The sequence below is a fragment of the Lacerta agilis genome, chromosome 1, assembly GCF_009819535.1.
Source record: "Lacerta agilis isolate rLacAgi1 chromosome 1, rLacAgi1.pri, whole genome shotgun sequence".
NCBI classification, from domain to species: Eukaryota; Metazoa; Chordata; class Lepidosauria; order Squamata; family Lacertidae; genus Lacerta; species Lacerta agilis.
The window spans coordinates 125,040,891-125,053,643 of NC_046312.1; the positions used below are offsets into that span (position 1 = coordinate 125,040,891).

At 43.0% G+C, this 12,753-nt stretch overlaps 1 protein-coding gene across 1 annotated transcript in view; it reads left to right on the forward strand.

Moving 5' to 3' along the window:
- Nucleotides 1–12,753, forward strand: part of PARD3B (par-3 family cell polarity regulator beta) — a 560,874-nt gene that overhangs the window by 144,167 nt on the left and 403,954 nt on the right. The window contains 2 exon segments of the mRNA XM_033152744.1: nucleotides 4,208–4,293; nucleotides 12,139–12,225. Coding sequence (XP_033008635.1) covers nucleotides 4,208–4,293; nucleotides 12,139–12,225 — 173 coding nt within the window.

The following is a 12,753-nucleotide window of genomic DNA, read 5'->3' on the forward strand; positions in this document are numbered from 1 at the left end:
CTCGTGGCAAGGAGAGGTTGTTTCATTTGTTTTGCATTTGTTTAATTGTAGGTGTGGGTGTGGGTATATGTTGTTATAGAAAAATGCCAATAAATTCTTATAAAAAAAAAAAAAAACAGTAATGCTGGAGTTCCCGCTCCCACCGCGCCGTGAAAAGGGTCCGCTGGCCACGAACTGAAGGTTTAGCTTGTGAGTTCGGAAAGTCGTTGATTGCCTCTGAAGTTTTCTGCGAGCGTCTGTGAGTTCCAAAGGTTCCGGAGGAGAAGAAGAAGAACTAGACTAAACGATGGCCAAAAACTAGACGGCCAAATAAAAGGTTTTAAAACGAAAATGAAATAAACACAAAGGAGACTGCAGTCTGGTGAAGAAGCCTTCCGCTACCCTGCGTGGTTGGTTTCAGTTTCTCTTTCTCTCTATGCTTGCCACTCAACGATGATCTCACTCGGCTTGCTTTCTCCACACCACAACAGGGAGTGGCGGTTATTTATTGAAGGGTCAACCAACGTCATAACAAGCATATCAACCAATTACAATCCTGTTACTGTGCTAAGTTTAAGCGGGAAACAGACTAATGACCGTTACCTTATTTAAAACTAGAGCGCCTTTTTTAACCGCGGAAGGATCCATGCAGCGAGTTGCCTGTCGGATCCTTTTACCCTTCCTTCCGAGGGCGGAAGGATTTCACAAAGTAAACATAAATAAACAGGTGCAAAGGCACCTATAAAACATATTCCCACAGAGATCCGTATAAATCAAAATTTTCTGTATCGCTATTATTATTATTATTATTATTATTATTATTATTATATTTTATAGATTGTATCTTATGGATAAAAATAGTCTAGGGATTATTTTATTTTATTTTTAAGCAGACTTGGTGACCCCAAAGGGAAACTCTATGCCTTTCTTGGGAGAGAACTCAGTAAGCAGGATAACACCATTGAGAAGACCCTCTTCCCAGTCGCCCCACATACCGTATTGGCCTGAATATAAGCTGCACCATTAAAATTCGGCAGCTTGGGGGTGGCTTGGGAGCCACGGGCGGGTTGGGCGCCGTTGCCCCGTGCTGCTTCCTGGGGGGGGGGGGGGGAGCTGCGCTGGTTTGCCAGGGGCGTAAGGTTGCGAATATAAGCAGTGCCGTATTTATGTATAAGCTAAACAAGCTGTAGCTTGAGGCCACACTCTCTTGGGGGCCCCCAAAAAATTAAAGAAAAAAAACCCTGGATGTACATTTCCAAAATATAAGATAAAAAACAAATAAAATAAAACCTACATACAACAACAGTGCATTGTGTTGTGTAGGCTCCTATGATGTATGTAATGGGCCCCACCTGCTATACTGCTCCCTAAAATATCACTGGTTTGCTCATTTCTATATACAGGGTGCCTACATTCGGCATGTGCAAATGGCTTGAGATACCTATTAGGTCCACAAATTACCATATAGCATATATTCAACACAAAAAACAGCGACAATTTGTTGTTGACAAAGGACAGCTGGGCATATAAAGGGCCCCATTACCTTCAGTAGCTTAGGGCCTCATCAAACCTAAATCCGGCCCTGACCTTAATCAAGTATGAGCACAAATACGGTGGCTACAAGATATGAAAGTCCTTTTTTAAAAACATCAGGGGAAGGTTTAACTGACCTTTCCTGAGATCTATCCTCATCCTTTTTGCATTCTTCTTGCTGCCGAAACCCATCAGGGGCGATAAGGTGGGTGACGATGGCTTCCTGCTAACTCTTGAAAAGCTGGGGCTCTTGGCAGGATGCATCCCAGACTCCAGGTGGTTTGTTCATATGATGCAAGTAATGGGCCCCACCTGCTAGCCTTCTCCCTAAAATATCACTGGTTTGCTCATTTCTATATATAGGGTGCCTACATTCTGCGCGGACTGGTTGCATGGGAACATGTGCAAATGGCTTTAGATACCTAAATTACCATATAGCATATATTCAACACAAAAAACAGCGACAGTTTGTTGTTGACAAAGGAAAGCTGGACATACAAAGGGCCTCATTACCTTCAGTAGCTTAGGGCCTCATCAAACCTAAATCCGGCCCTGAATATAAGCCACACTTTAACTTTTCACGATCGATTTTTTTGGGGGGGAGGAGTGTGGCTTATATTCAGGCCAATACGGTAATTTCTAAAGATGGGAACCCCCGGAAGAAGGGTCTGTGACTATTGTACTAGCAGTCAAGCAGGTTGATGTGCTTGTGTTTGGCAGTCCTTCGTGTATGCCCAATTCCAAACAGTATAGGGTTTCAAAAATAAGCACCAGCGCTTCTGACTGTGCTTTGAAACAGGCCAGGAATCGGTGAAGATATATGATTCTGCCGATTGGTCCCAGTCAAAAGCCTTTGCAGCTGTGATCTGAACTAGCTGTAGAATTCCAGGGCTTTTTCAGTATCAAAGGTTTGCAAAATTTCGAAGAATTTTGAACCCTTGTTCAAGAGGATGCATATATAGTGTTTTAGGTGGATAAGCGCAAGCACAGTGTAGGCCTTGACTTGGTATTAGTATATAGATAAGGTGAATTGGCTCATCTCAAGGTATTCCGCTGTCCTGAAAGAGAAGTGGCTGAATTGCAACTAATCACCAAACTTAAAACCATGGAGAAACCTGGTCTGAACAAAGACATTGGATTCTTATCTCATTATACATAACAAAGCTATCTTTAGCCATCTCACCCCTTGCCTTTCCCTGCAAGACTAATTGCAGCCGTTAAGAGTCGTCAACAGGTTTTCCACACCTATCAGCCGATCACCCATTCCCACCACCCTTCTGAGTAATACCCCTCCCCACTCCCTCACTATATTTAAGGGTCTGGTGACTTCTGTTTCAGTGTATCTGAAGAAGTGTGCGTGCACACGAAAGCTCATACCAAGAACAAACTCAGTTGGTCTCTAAGGTGCTACTGGAAATAATTTTCTATTTTGTTTCGACTATGGCAGACCAACACGGCTACCCACCTGTAACTGAAATCCCTTGTGAGGGGAAAAAGTCATTTGTTCAACTGTTGTTTTTCTGTGTTATTAGTTCGCATTACATCATTTATAGCCGAAATTAGATCGTTCGGTATCAGTGTTGATCCTGTGGATGAAACAGGACTTCACTAATTAATCTTGACATTTCCAGCCACAATTATTTCCTTATATAAAGTGGCTTGAACTAGGTGGTGACATTCAGATTCAGTTTCAGTTCCTGATACAAAGGGGGGGGGGGTCTGTTACACCTAAATATATATTTTAAAAAAGTGACGAAGAGTCGATATGCTTCTAATTCTATCCCAGTAGGTTAGTCCTGTCCGTTTTAGAATATCATTTGTGAAAGTAATGCCATGTCAAAACACGATTAGTTTCATGCTGATCCTGATAATGTTTCCATTTAAACAATGGGGCATTTAACCATAATTTCCCCACAGTTTTCCTCAATAACCCTTCTGACCAGCAGGGACCCATGTCTGACCTCCCTAGGCTCATTTTGACAGATATGGATCCCACCCATCGACATCCTTCCTATTTTCCTTTCAGGTTGAAAGTTTTTGGTTTTGTTTTTTTAAAGAGATATTTAACAAGGGTTTGGATCCAGATTTCTCAGAAGCAGAGTTCTGTTCACAAGGAAGGGTGTTCACAAGGTGGTAGTTTTGCAAATCCCCTCCTGCAGCAATCTGAAAATCTGCTCTGGGGGACTCTCTGAGGGTTGGGGTACTCTCCAGAGCAACTGAGAAGTTTCATGGAGGAGGAAAGGAAATTGCCAATAATCTCCCCTCCCTCATTTCTCCTCCACTGCCGGGTCGGGGGCCCTTGCAGAAAGCCATGTCTACATTGGACTCACTATGTTCAGCTACATTTATCAGGGACTTTAAAAAATGAATTTGCCGTAAGGAAATTCTCTTCTTTCCACTTTCTGCTCACATGTGGGGTTTGTGTGTACGTGTCTCAGTCACTTCCCCCTCTTTCTATCCAGCCTTACAATTCTGACTGCTTCGTGGAACAGTGGAAATAAAGTCATATCAAAAGTAATGTCTTTTTCAAGTCTTATTGCAGCAGAGGTATAGAGCAGTAGTTAGCATCAATAAGGCTGGAACTCCTAGGTATCTGCTTTTCGGTTTGGAGTTTTAATTCATAAGTATTAACAACCGCTCTAAATCCAAATCGTAATACTTAACGTTAAAATGCACATTTTCTAAATCTCTTTAGGGTTTGACGCACTCGTCTTCGGAAGATTGGGATCTTGCTGCACACAGCGAAGTGCTGGCACCTCAGAAAACTAAATTCATTTTCAAGTATGTATGAGAATACATTTATATTTCATTTCTGCTATACTGTACCTTATCTGTTTTATACTTAAAAAAAAAGAAAAACCTCATACATCTTTATTTTGTATGTGTGTGTTTATGTACGGCTTGTGACATTCTCCCTATTGTAGATCAAATAATATAGTTCCTTAAATCAATTTGTTGAAGAGAAATGGCATATATTTACACCTAGTAGATTTCAAGAGCCTCTTTATTGTCACATTACCTGGTGCCAAATTAGATGTGACATGGGAGATCTATGCCTAGACCTTCCAATTTGCTTAAAGTTGCTGTGGGGCAAGGATGGGGGAAAAAAGGGTTTGCATAGCAGGCAGAGAGGATTTTAACTTTCTCCAGCATGTGATTTCCCCAATCTCTCTCTCCAAACTTCTGTTAGCTCTGGAAGGAGAAAAAAGTTAGATGTCTGCCCCCAACCCCAGGCTAATAGTAACCACGTTGGCATTTTTAATTGGAGCACACTGCATTGTGGGATGGGGAGAAAAGGTTAACTCCCTCATTGCCATGTGACCCCCCTGTGTAACTCACAAACCTCCCCCTGTGACTGGTTTCAAACATGGAAGAAGGCATTGTGAGATCTACTCCTGAAACTCGCATGCCGTATCTAGGTTGGTTATGCTAGAAAATCCAGAACGGGAAAAGCGACATGAGTTCTTACAATGCAAAATTCAAATGGCAGCTTTGTTGTTCAGTCATTCAGTCGTGTCCAACTCTTCGTGACCCCGTGGACCAGAGCACGGCAGGCACCTCTATCCTCCACTGCCTCCCGCAGTTTGGCCAAACTCATGCCAGTCACTTCAAGAACACTGTCCAACCAACTCATCCTCTGTCGTCCCCTTCTCCTTGTGCCCTCCATCTTTCCCAACATCAGGGTCTTTTCCAGGGAGTGTTCTCTTCTCACGAGGTGGCCAAAATGGCAGCTAGAGGTCCTTAAATATACAGTATAACATTTCCTTCGCAGCTGCTAAATGTCACCATATGAAACATACGTCATAACAACATAAAGTTAACTGAATCGGAGCCCTCCCCTGGTGGCAGTAATTAAGCAGATCAAATGAAAAGGAGCGTTCTTACCAGTTAGTTGCTTTAATAATCACTGCGAGACACAAAGGAAGGCATATCTCTCTAAAAATGGTGTTGCTCCCAGTTAAGGTACACCCCCTCCATCCCCATTAACCTACTTCACTCCTCCGTCGGGTAATCTGAGCTAGTTGCCTCTGCGCTTTCTGTTCTATCACTCTCAGAGCCTGTCTGGTCCTAGGCGAAAGGGGGGGGGGGTCAGGAATGCTGTCCAAGGACACTGAATCTACCAGCTGTCTCTCTTCCGGTGTTTCCTCTTCTAGCTATTCCAGTATATCCCAGCTTTCCCCCTCTGGATTATGCCCTTCTGCAAACCGCTGTTCTAAATCAATTCTGTCCTCCTGTCCTTGGGAAGGTTCAGAAAGGGGGGGGGCAGCTCCCACCATTCCTCATCAGTCCATTGGATTAGTTGCTGTGCCACACTAAAAGGACTGGGGAGGAATAAAGCGGGCATAAGTTCCTCTCTATGTTTGGGCAGTCCTAGTAAGCCTCAGGCCTTCACTGTGATATGTGAGCAAGGCCAAAGAGTGACTGGCCCAAACCCATTCAGGGATGCCAACTTGAATAAAATAAGGGGGCAATTAAGCTTCTCCCTGCAGAAATACAGTGACATTCTGCTACGGTGTGTGTATTTGGTTGGGGTGGGCTATGTCTGTGTCCGACCCTGCCGACCCTGATTGTAATGAAATAACATTTTCACCAGCATGTATGTAATTGCAAGTCTCTCTCCCTGCAACCTAATTCGTCATTCTCATTCTTTGCCATGCTTTCTTCTGCTCTTTCTATATATCATCATATCATTCTGCTTCAGCTAAAACAAATTAAGAACAGCATGGTCCGAACGAGAGCGTTAGTTTTGGCGGGTGGTGGATAAAAAGATGGAGGGGGACGGAACAGCCGATCCCTGACCCGCTGATGGCTTTGAACCGCAGGGGAAGTGATAGTAAGATCTGGGCGGTCAGGAAACAGGCGTATTATGTTAGCGGTAACTTTTCTGCATGGCTGCCACCTTCAATTATGTTACGTTCGTGTTACTCGTTTTGGCATTTTTTGAATTCAAGGATCTCTGTGGTCAGATCGGTAACGAGCAGGAAGCAACGAGTTTCCTAATCAGATAAAGATTTGCCAAATATAAATATTCTGGTAAGAAGGTGCCTTGTTCTCCCATCTGATATTTAAACCTGCTTGCGGTGACAGGTATCTCAGGATTTCCATGTCTGCAGTGTGATTCTGACTATGCACTACTAGGTCATAACGGTATAGAATAGAATCCTAGAGTTGGAAGAGACCACAAGGTCCATCCAGTCCAACCCCCTGCCAAGCAGGAAACACCATCAAAGCATTCCTGACAGATGTCTGTCAAGCCTCTGCTTAAAGACCTCCAAAGAAGGAGACTCCACCACACTCCTTGGTAGCAAATTCCACTGCCGAACAGCTCTCACTGTCAGGAAGTTCTTCCTAATGTTTAGGTGGAATCTTCTTTCTTGTAGTTTGAATCCATTGCCCCGGGTCCGCTTCTCTGGAGCAGCAGAAAACAACCTTTCTCCCTCCTCTATATGACATCCTTTTATATATTTGAACATGGCTATCATATCACCCCTTAACCTTCTCTTCTCCAGACAGTGGTGAGGCGGTTAAGAGCACCTAGCTAAAAACAGCAAGTCTGCGAGCGCACTCTCGAATTCAGAACGGCTTGCGATTTTTGCATTCTAGGTGGTTTTAAGGAAGTCTCAGTGGCAGTGTTGAAAACTGCAGGTGCCTGGTAACTGAATGGAGCTAGATTTAGCACATTGAAGCCCTAAACCAAAGTGTGTGCGTGTGTGTGTGCGTGTGTGTGTTCGTTCGTGTTTTAACCAAGATTTCAGAAAAGTTTTTTTTTAAAAAAAAAAAACGCTTTCAATATAGGCCTGCATGCCTTACCCCTAATACTTTCCCATGTCTATCTTGTTAAAATTACTGTTTAATTTTGTCTCAAAATAGAGAATGGAAAACTATGTGATTTCCCCCCCCCCCACCAAAAAAATGAGAATATTTATTTGTGTGCTTATAGAAGGAGGGGAAATATGCAGGGGAAGAGAGAGAGAGAGGTGTTTTGTTTATTACCAGTTAGCAAAAACCCTGTCTACAAAAAATGGTGCATTTTCTTATTTAACAATAAACAAACGTGGTGCTTTAATAGCAAGCTCAATAAAATCACACACCCTTGCATAGAATTTTAACGTGCTCCGTAATAGCTAATGACTTGAAGCTTTCTTTCTTTCTTTCTTTCTCTCTTTCTTTCTCTCTTTCTTTCTCTCTTTCTTTCTCTCTTTCTTTCTCTTTCTCTTTTCTTCCTTCCCCCCTTTCTTAACATTCATGTTTCTTGTCCAATACCTCTTAATTGGAAGAGGTTAAAAATAACACGGCATTATACTGTGGTTTAGGAATGTATCACCAGTCATGAAATTCCACCCTGTAGTGCAGCATGTAGAAACAGAAATATTTTTGCAAGCCTCACACAGAAACATGTCCCCCCCCCCAATAATAAAAATAACTCTGTTAATGAAAAATTAAACCTAGACCATTAGAAAGTAGATCCTTGGTTTATTAACATTAGATTCCTTGGCATCCTGAAACTGCATCATGCATTTAAAGGCTCCATTGGATCGCCCGGGTTGTATCAGGCCAGCTTTGGTAGCAGTTTGGTTTAAATACACTTCTTACATTAATAAACTGTAAGTGCAACAATAAAAAGCTCACATTTTATTTTATTTTCAGCACGTCTGGTTCATTTTCCCTTTCCAGCTGTTTTGAGGTCAAACTGCATGTTGTTGGGTTTTTTAAAATACTATATTTAGTGAGCAGCTACATATATTATTTGTTGTTACTCAAAAGTAAGTTTGCCCACCCCCTTCCCCTGCCCCCGATCAGGACTGGAATTGCATGTAATTCTTCCCTCTACAGCTTCACCCCTTCCCCTGGCCATATAGCAGTTACTGGTAATTAAAAACAAAACAAAAAACATTTTGGCTCCTAAGTAAGCATTTTTTAAAATTTAATTTTGGCTACTGGGGTTGCATTAAACCACCCCTCCCCATGCACTGTGGTCCTGATCCTGATTGACCCCCATGCCTTGTGTAAAATACACCTTTAAAATGTAACTGAAGAAGCATCCTGCATAGCAGAAGGAAGAACTTTCCAAAGTGCTTGAGTGGCATTAGAATCATAGAGTTGGGAGGGGCCCAAGGGTCATCTGGTCCAACCCCCTGCAATGCAGGAATCTCAACTAAAGCATCCATGACAGATGGCTATCCAAGCTCTGCTTGAAAACATCAAAAGATGAAGAGTCTACATTCTCTTGTGGGAGTCTGTTCCACTGTCAAACGGCTCTTACCGTCAGAAAGTTCTTCCTGATGTTTAGTCCAAATCATCTTTCTGGTGACTGGAATTCATTGGTTTGGGTCCTTCCCCCCAGAGCAGGAGAAAACAAGCTTGCTCCATTGAACAGCTACCTTGCCCAGCCCACCTGGGAACCTACACATGGGAGCCTGCAGTTATCTTGTACGTAACTAATACTATGCACATTGGCAAGTACAGTGGTACCTCAGGTTACAGACGCTTCAGGTTACAGACTCCGCTAACCCAGAAATAGTACCTCAGGTTAAGAACTTTGCCTCAGGATGAGAACAGAAATCATGCGGTGGCGGTGGTGAAACGGCAGCAGGAGGCCCCATTAGCTAAAGTGGTACCTCAGGTTAAGAACAGTTTCAGGTTAAAAACGGACCTCCAGAATGAATTAAGTGTTATGAAAACTTCCCGCGGGGGCAAGTTGAGAGACTGACCCCAAGGTGGACGAAGCCTTCCGTGCCCTCTGGCTTCTGGAGTCCAGGGGCACAATTGTAATATGCGGTTGTTCCCAGCTTGAAAACAACACACACAAGCCTTTTGGCTAAAACCTACTTTATTGTAGATAAAGAGCAGAATGTCTGCGTAGCCAGCTCGTTAATTCAGAGCTGTCTATTAAAGCGTCTTGCATCTCCGATGCAAAAACAGAAAGTAAAGTACAATGACATCACATGTGTGGAATGATTGTTGGATTTCCCACAGTGTGAAACATGACTCTTGAGTCAAGTGACCTCGCTGACGAAGCTCATCGCAGCTCGGCTTGTACTGATATCACAACATTAAGTTCTTAACCTGAGGTACCACTGTACACTGAAAACTTGCGTTGGGCCCCTGCTCTTCACCTCTTCAAACACTCAAACTCCGGGTGAAAGGGAGAAACGAGCTAAGAGGAAGGCACGTTTGGCAAACCCTACCCATGATCAACTCCCACCCTGTGGGAGTGTATGCCCCCACTGCGGAAGGACGTGTGGATCCAGAATTGGCCTCCACAGTCACTTATGGACTCACTGTTAAGACTGTGTTCATGGAAGACAATCTTACACAGCTATGAGGGATCGCCAAAGTAGAAGAGAAGGGGCAAGAAGCCCAGCAGTTACTACCCCCAAGGTCCTAGTATGAGATGACCATGTGAACCAGGTCTAACAGCAGCCGAGAGAGATCTCCACACTCGTGGTTAGCACATAACAGGTCTGTCAGACCATAACCCAGGCATAGGCAAACTCAGCCCTCCAGATGTTTTGGGACTACAACTCCCATGATCCCTAGCTAACAGGACCAGTGGTCAGGGATGATGGGAATTGTAGTCCCAAAACATCTGGAGGGCCGAGTTTGCCTATGCCTGCCATAACCTATCATGGATAAAAGTGTTCTTCATGTCCACAAAAATTTTCAGTTGATGCATTTCCCATCCTCAACCTGGCAGGGCTCAGATACAATCCTAGAAAATGATTAGCAGTGACGGACACCTGAGCATAGCATATGAAAGGACAGGGGAGGTGATAACAAGGTAATCAGGAAATTGTGTCAATCAACACAGAACATTATCCACTGATTAAATCCGCAACGCAGCAGGAAATGAAACGGGGGGACAAAACAGGAAGAAAGAGCTGTTGTGGTCAAGTGTGCACTAATAGATGGCTGTCCAGACAAGAACAAGACATCACACAGAGGCTGAAGTAAACTTTCGGTTTTGAGAGACATCCCATACTGAGCTGAGTATGTTTGTGAAAGAGATGCCACCACTACGTCTAGGAACTGCAGATCAGAAGCAGGTTGAAATTCCAACTTCATTACAGCCGCACCTTGGTTGTTGAGTGGAATCTGTCCCAGAAGTCGGTTCGACTTCCAAAAACATTCGAAAACCGAGGCGCGGCTGCCAGTTGGCCGCAGGAGCTTCCTGCACTCAGTCGGAAACTGCAGAAGCCGTGTCAGATGTTTGGGTTCCAAAAAACGTTCGCAAACCAAAAAGCACTCACTTCTGGGTTTGCGGCGTTCAGGAGCCAAAGTGTTCAACTCACAAGGCGTTTGAGAACCAAGGTACAACTGTATACAAGGGTGTTGAAAAACACATTTAAAAAGAAACCAGAAGCCTTCTTACTGGGCATCCTAGGCCAAGAAATTCCAAAATGTGATAGAACTGTATTTATGTATGCCACAACAACAGCTAGAATCTTGATAGCAAAAAACTGGAAGACAGAGGAACTACCAACGATTGAAGAATGGCAGATGAAAATGATGGACTATATGGAACTTGCTGAGATGACCGGGAAGCTCCGTGACCAGAGGGACGACGCGATGGGAGAAGAATGGAAGAAATTTAAACTGTATTTTAAAAAGTATAGTAAGATTGAAATTTAGAAGGAACTTGTAAGAAAAGTTAGACTGCAGATTTAGAATTATGTAAAGTGCTAACGAAATGTGAAATAATGAATTAAGAAAATAATTTAAGAAATAGATAAGATTTTTTGGAAAATATGGTTGGTACAATGTAAAGAAATTACTAAAGATGAAGGACAATGAATGCAGGAAGGGCAGACGCATGGAAGTCAAGCAACAATGATAAGGAAGGAGCAGTCTTTAACAAATATTTTTTTGTTTTTTGATTTTGTATTTTGTAGGTTGTTTAGTTTTTGTTTCTGTATCTGTGGTGTGTTTGTAGTTGCTGTATTGGTTTATTTTATGTGTTTTGTTGATGTTTTGAAAAAAGTTAATAAATACATTAAAAAGAAAGAAAGAAAGCGGGGCCACCCCCCCCCCAAAAAAAAAGGAAAAAAAGAAGGGGCATTGTCAGAAAAGTATTACTTCCACATGAGCCCACTTCAGGTGTTGTAGCACAAGTATATATAAAAAAGTCCCTGGTCCCTGTCTTTAGCCACCATTATTATTGCACACATGGGTTTCCAGGGTTTTTCTGGGAAGAATACATGAATACTAAAGGCCCCACACTGCGGAACCAATACTAGAATAAAGGAGAAGATATGTGTCAGTGAGACCAGAGCTGGAGCGGGACTATTCTACTTTTGTTGACCTCTCACAGCTGCTTTTGTGTTGATATCTTTTAAAGTTTAGGCTTAATACTACATTACTGTATAGCTTCTAACTTTAAAAGCAACAGCCCCAAAGCTATGTACAAGAAGAGGAAACAAGGATAAAATCATACAAACCTGTAAAAAACAGTTTTAACAATACAATAAATCATGGATGTTGCCCAGATTCCCAGGAAAATGAAAACATCTTTGCCTGGCATTGAAACAACGACAAGGTTGGTGGTAAGCTGTCCTTCTCGAGAGACCGTTGCTCTTCAATTTTTGTTGAATGTAACCATGTCTGTTTCCCCCTCCTCTTCCTTAGTGGCGTGACAAGAGCGGTAGAGATTTCTGGGGAAGGCGGGCCACTGGGGATCCACGTGGTACCATATATTTCGTCGTTAAGTGGAAGGTAAGGATTTCCGTTGCCATTTTGATGAAAACGAACTCGGTTGCTGTTGTTATTGTTTTGTCCTAAACACCTTTACGCATAAGCATGTTGATTGTAGATATGCAGAAGTGGCTCAAAGGTGTAAGAAAACAGGAGAAGATGTTTGTGTCCCATAGAAGGGATCCCGAGGGTCATCTAGTCCAGCCCCCTGCAATGCAGGAATCTAAACTAGATCATACATGACAGATGGCCACCCAACCTCTGCATAAAAACCTCCAAGCGAGGAGAGTCCACAACCTCCTGAGAGTGTCTGTTCCAGCATTTAACAGCTCTTACTGTCAGAAAGTTCTTCCTGATATTTAGTAGGAATCTCCTTCCTTGGAACTTGAACCCATTAGTTTGGTTCCTACCCTCCTCTGGAGCCGGAGAAAGCAAGCTTTCTCCACCCTCTGTGTGACAGCCCTTTAGGTATTTGAAGATGGCTATCATATCTCCTCTCCGTTTCCTCTTTACCAGGCTAAACATATCCAATTCCCTCAACTGTTCCTC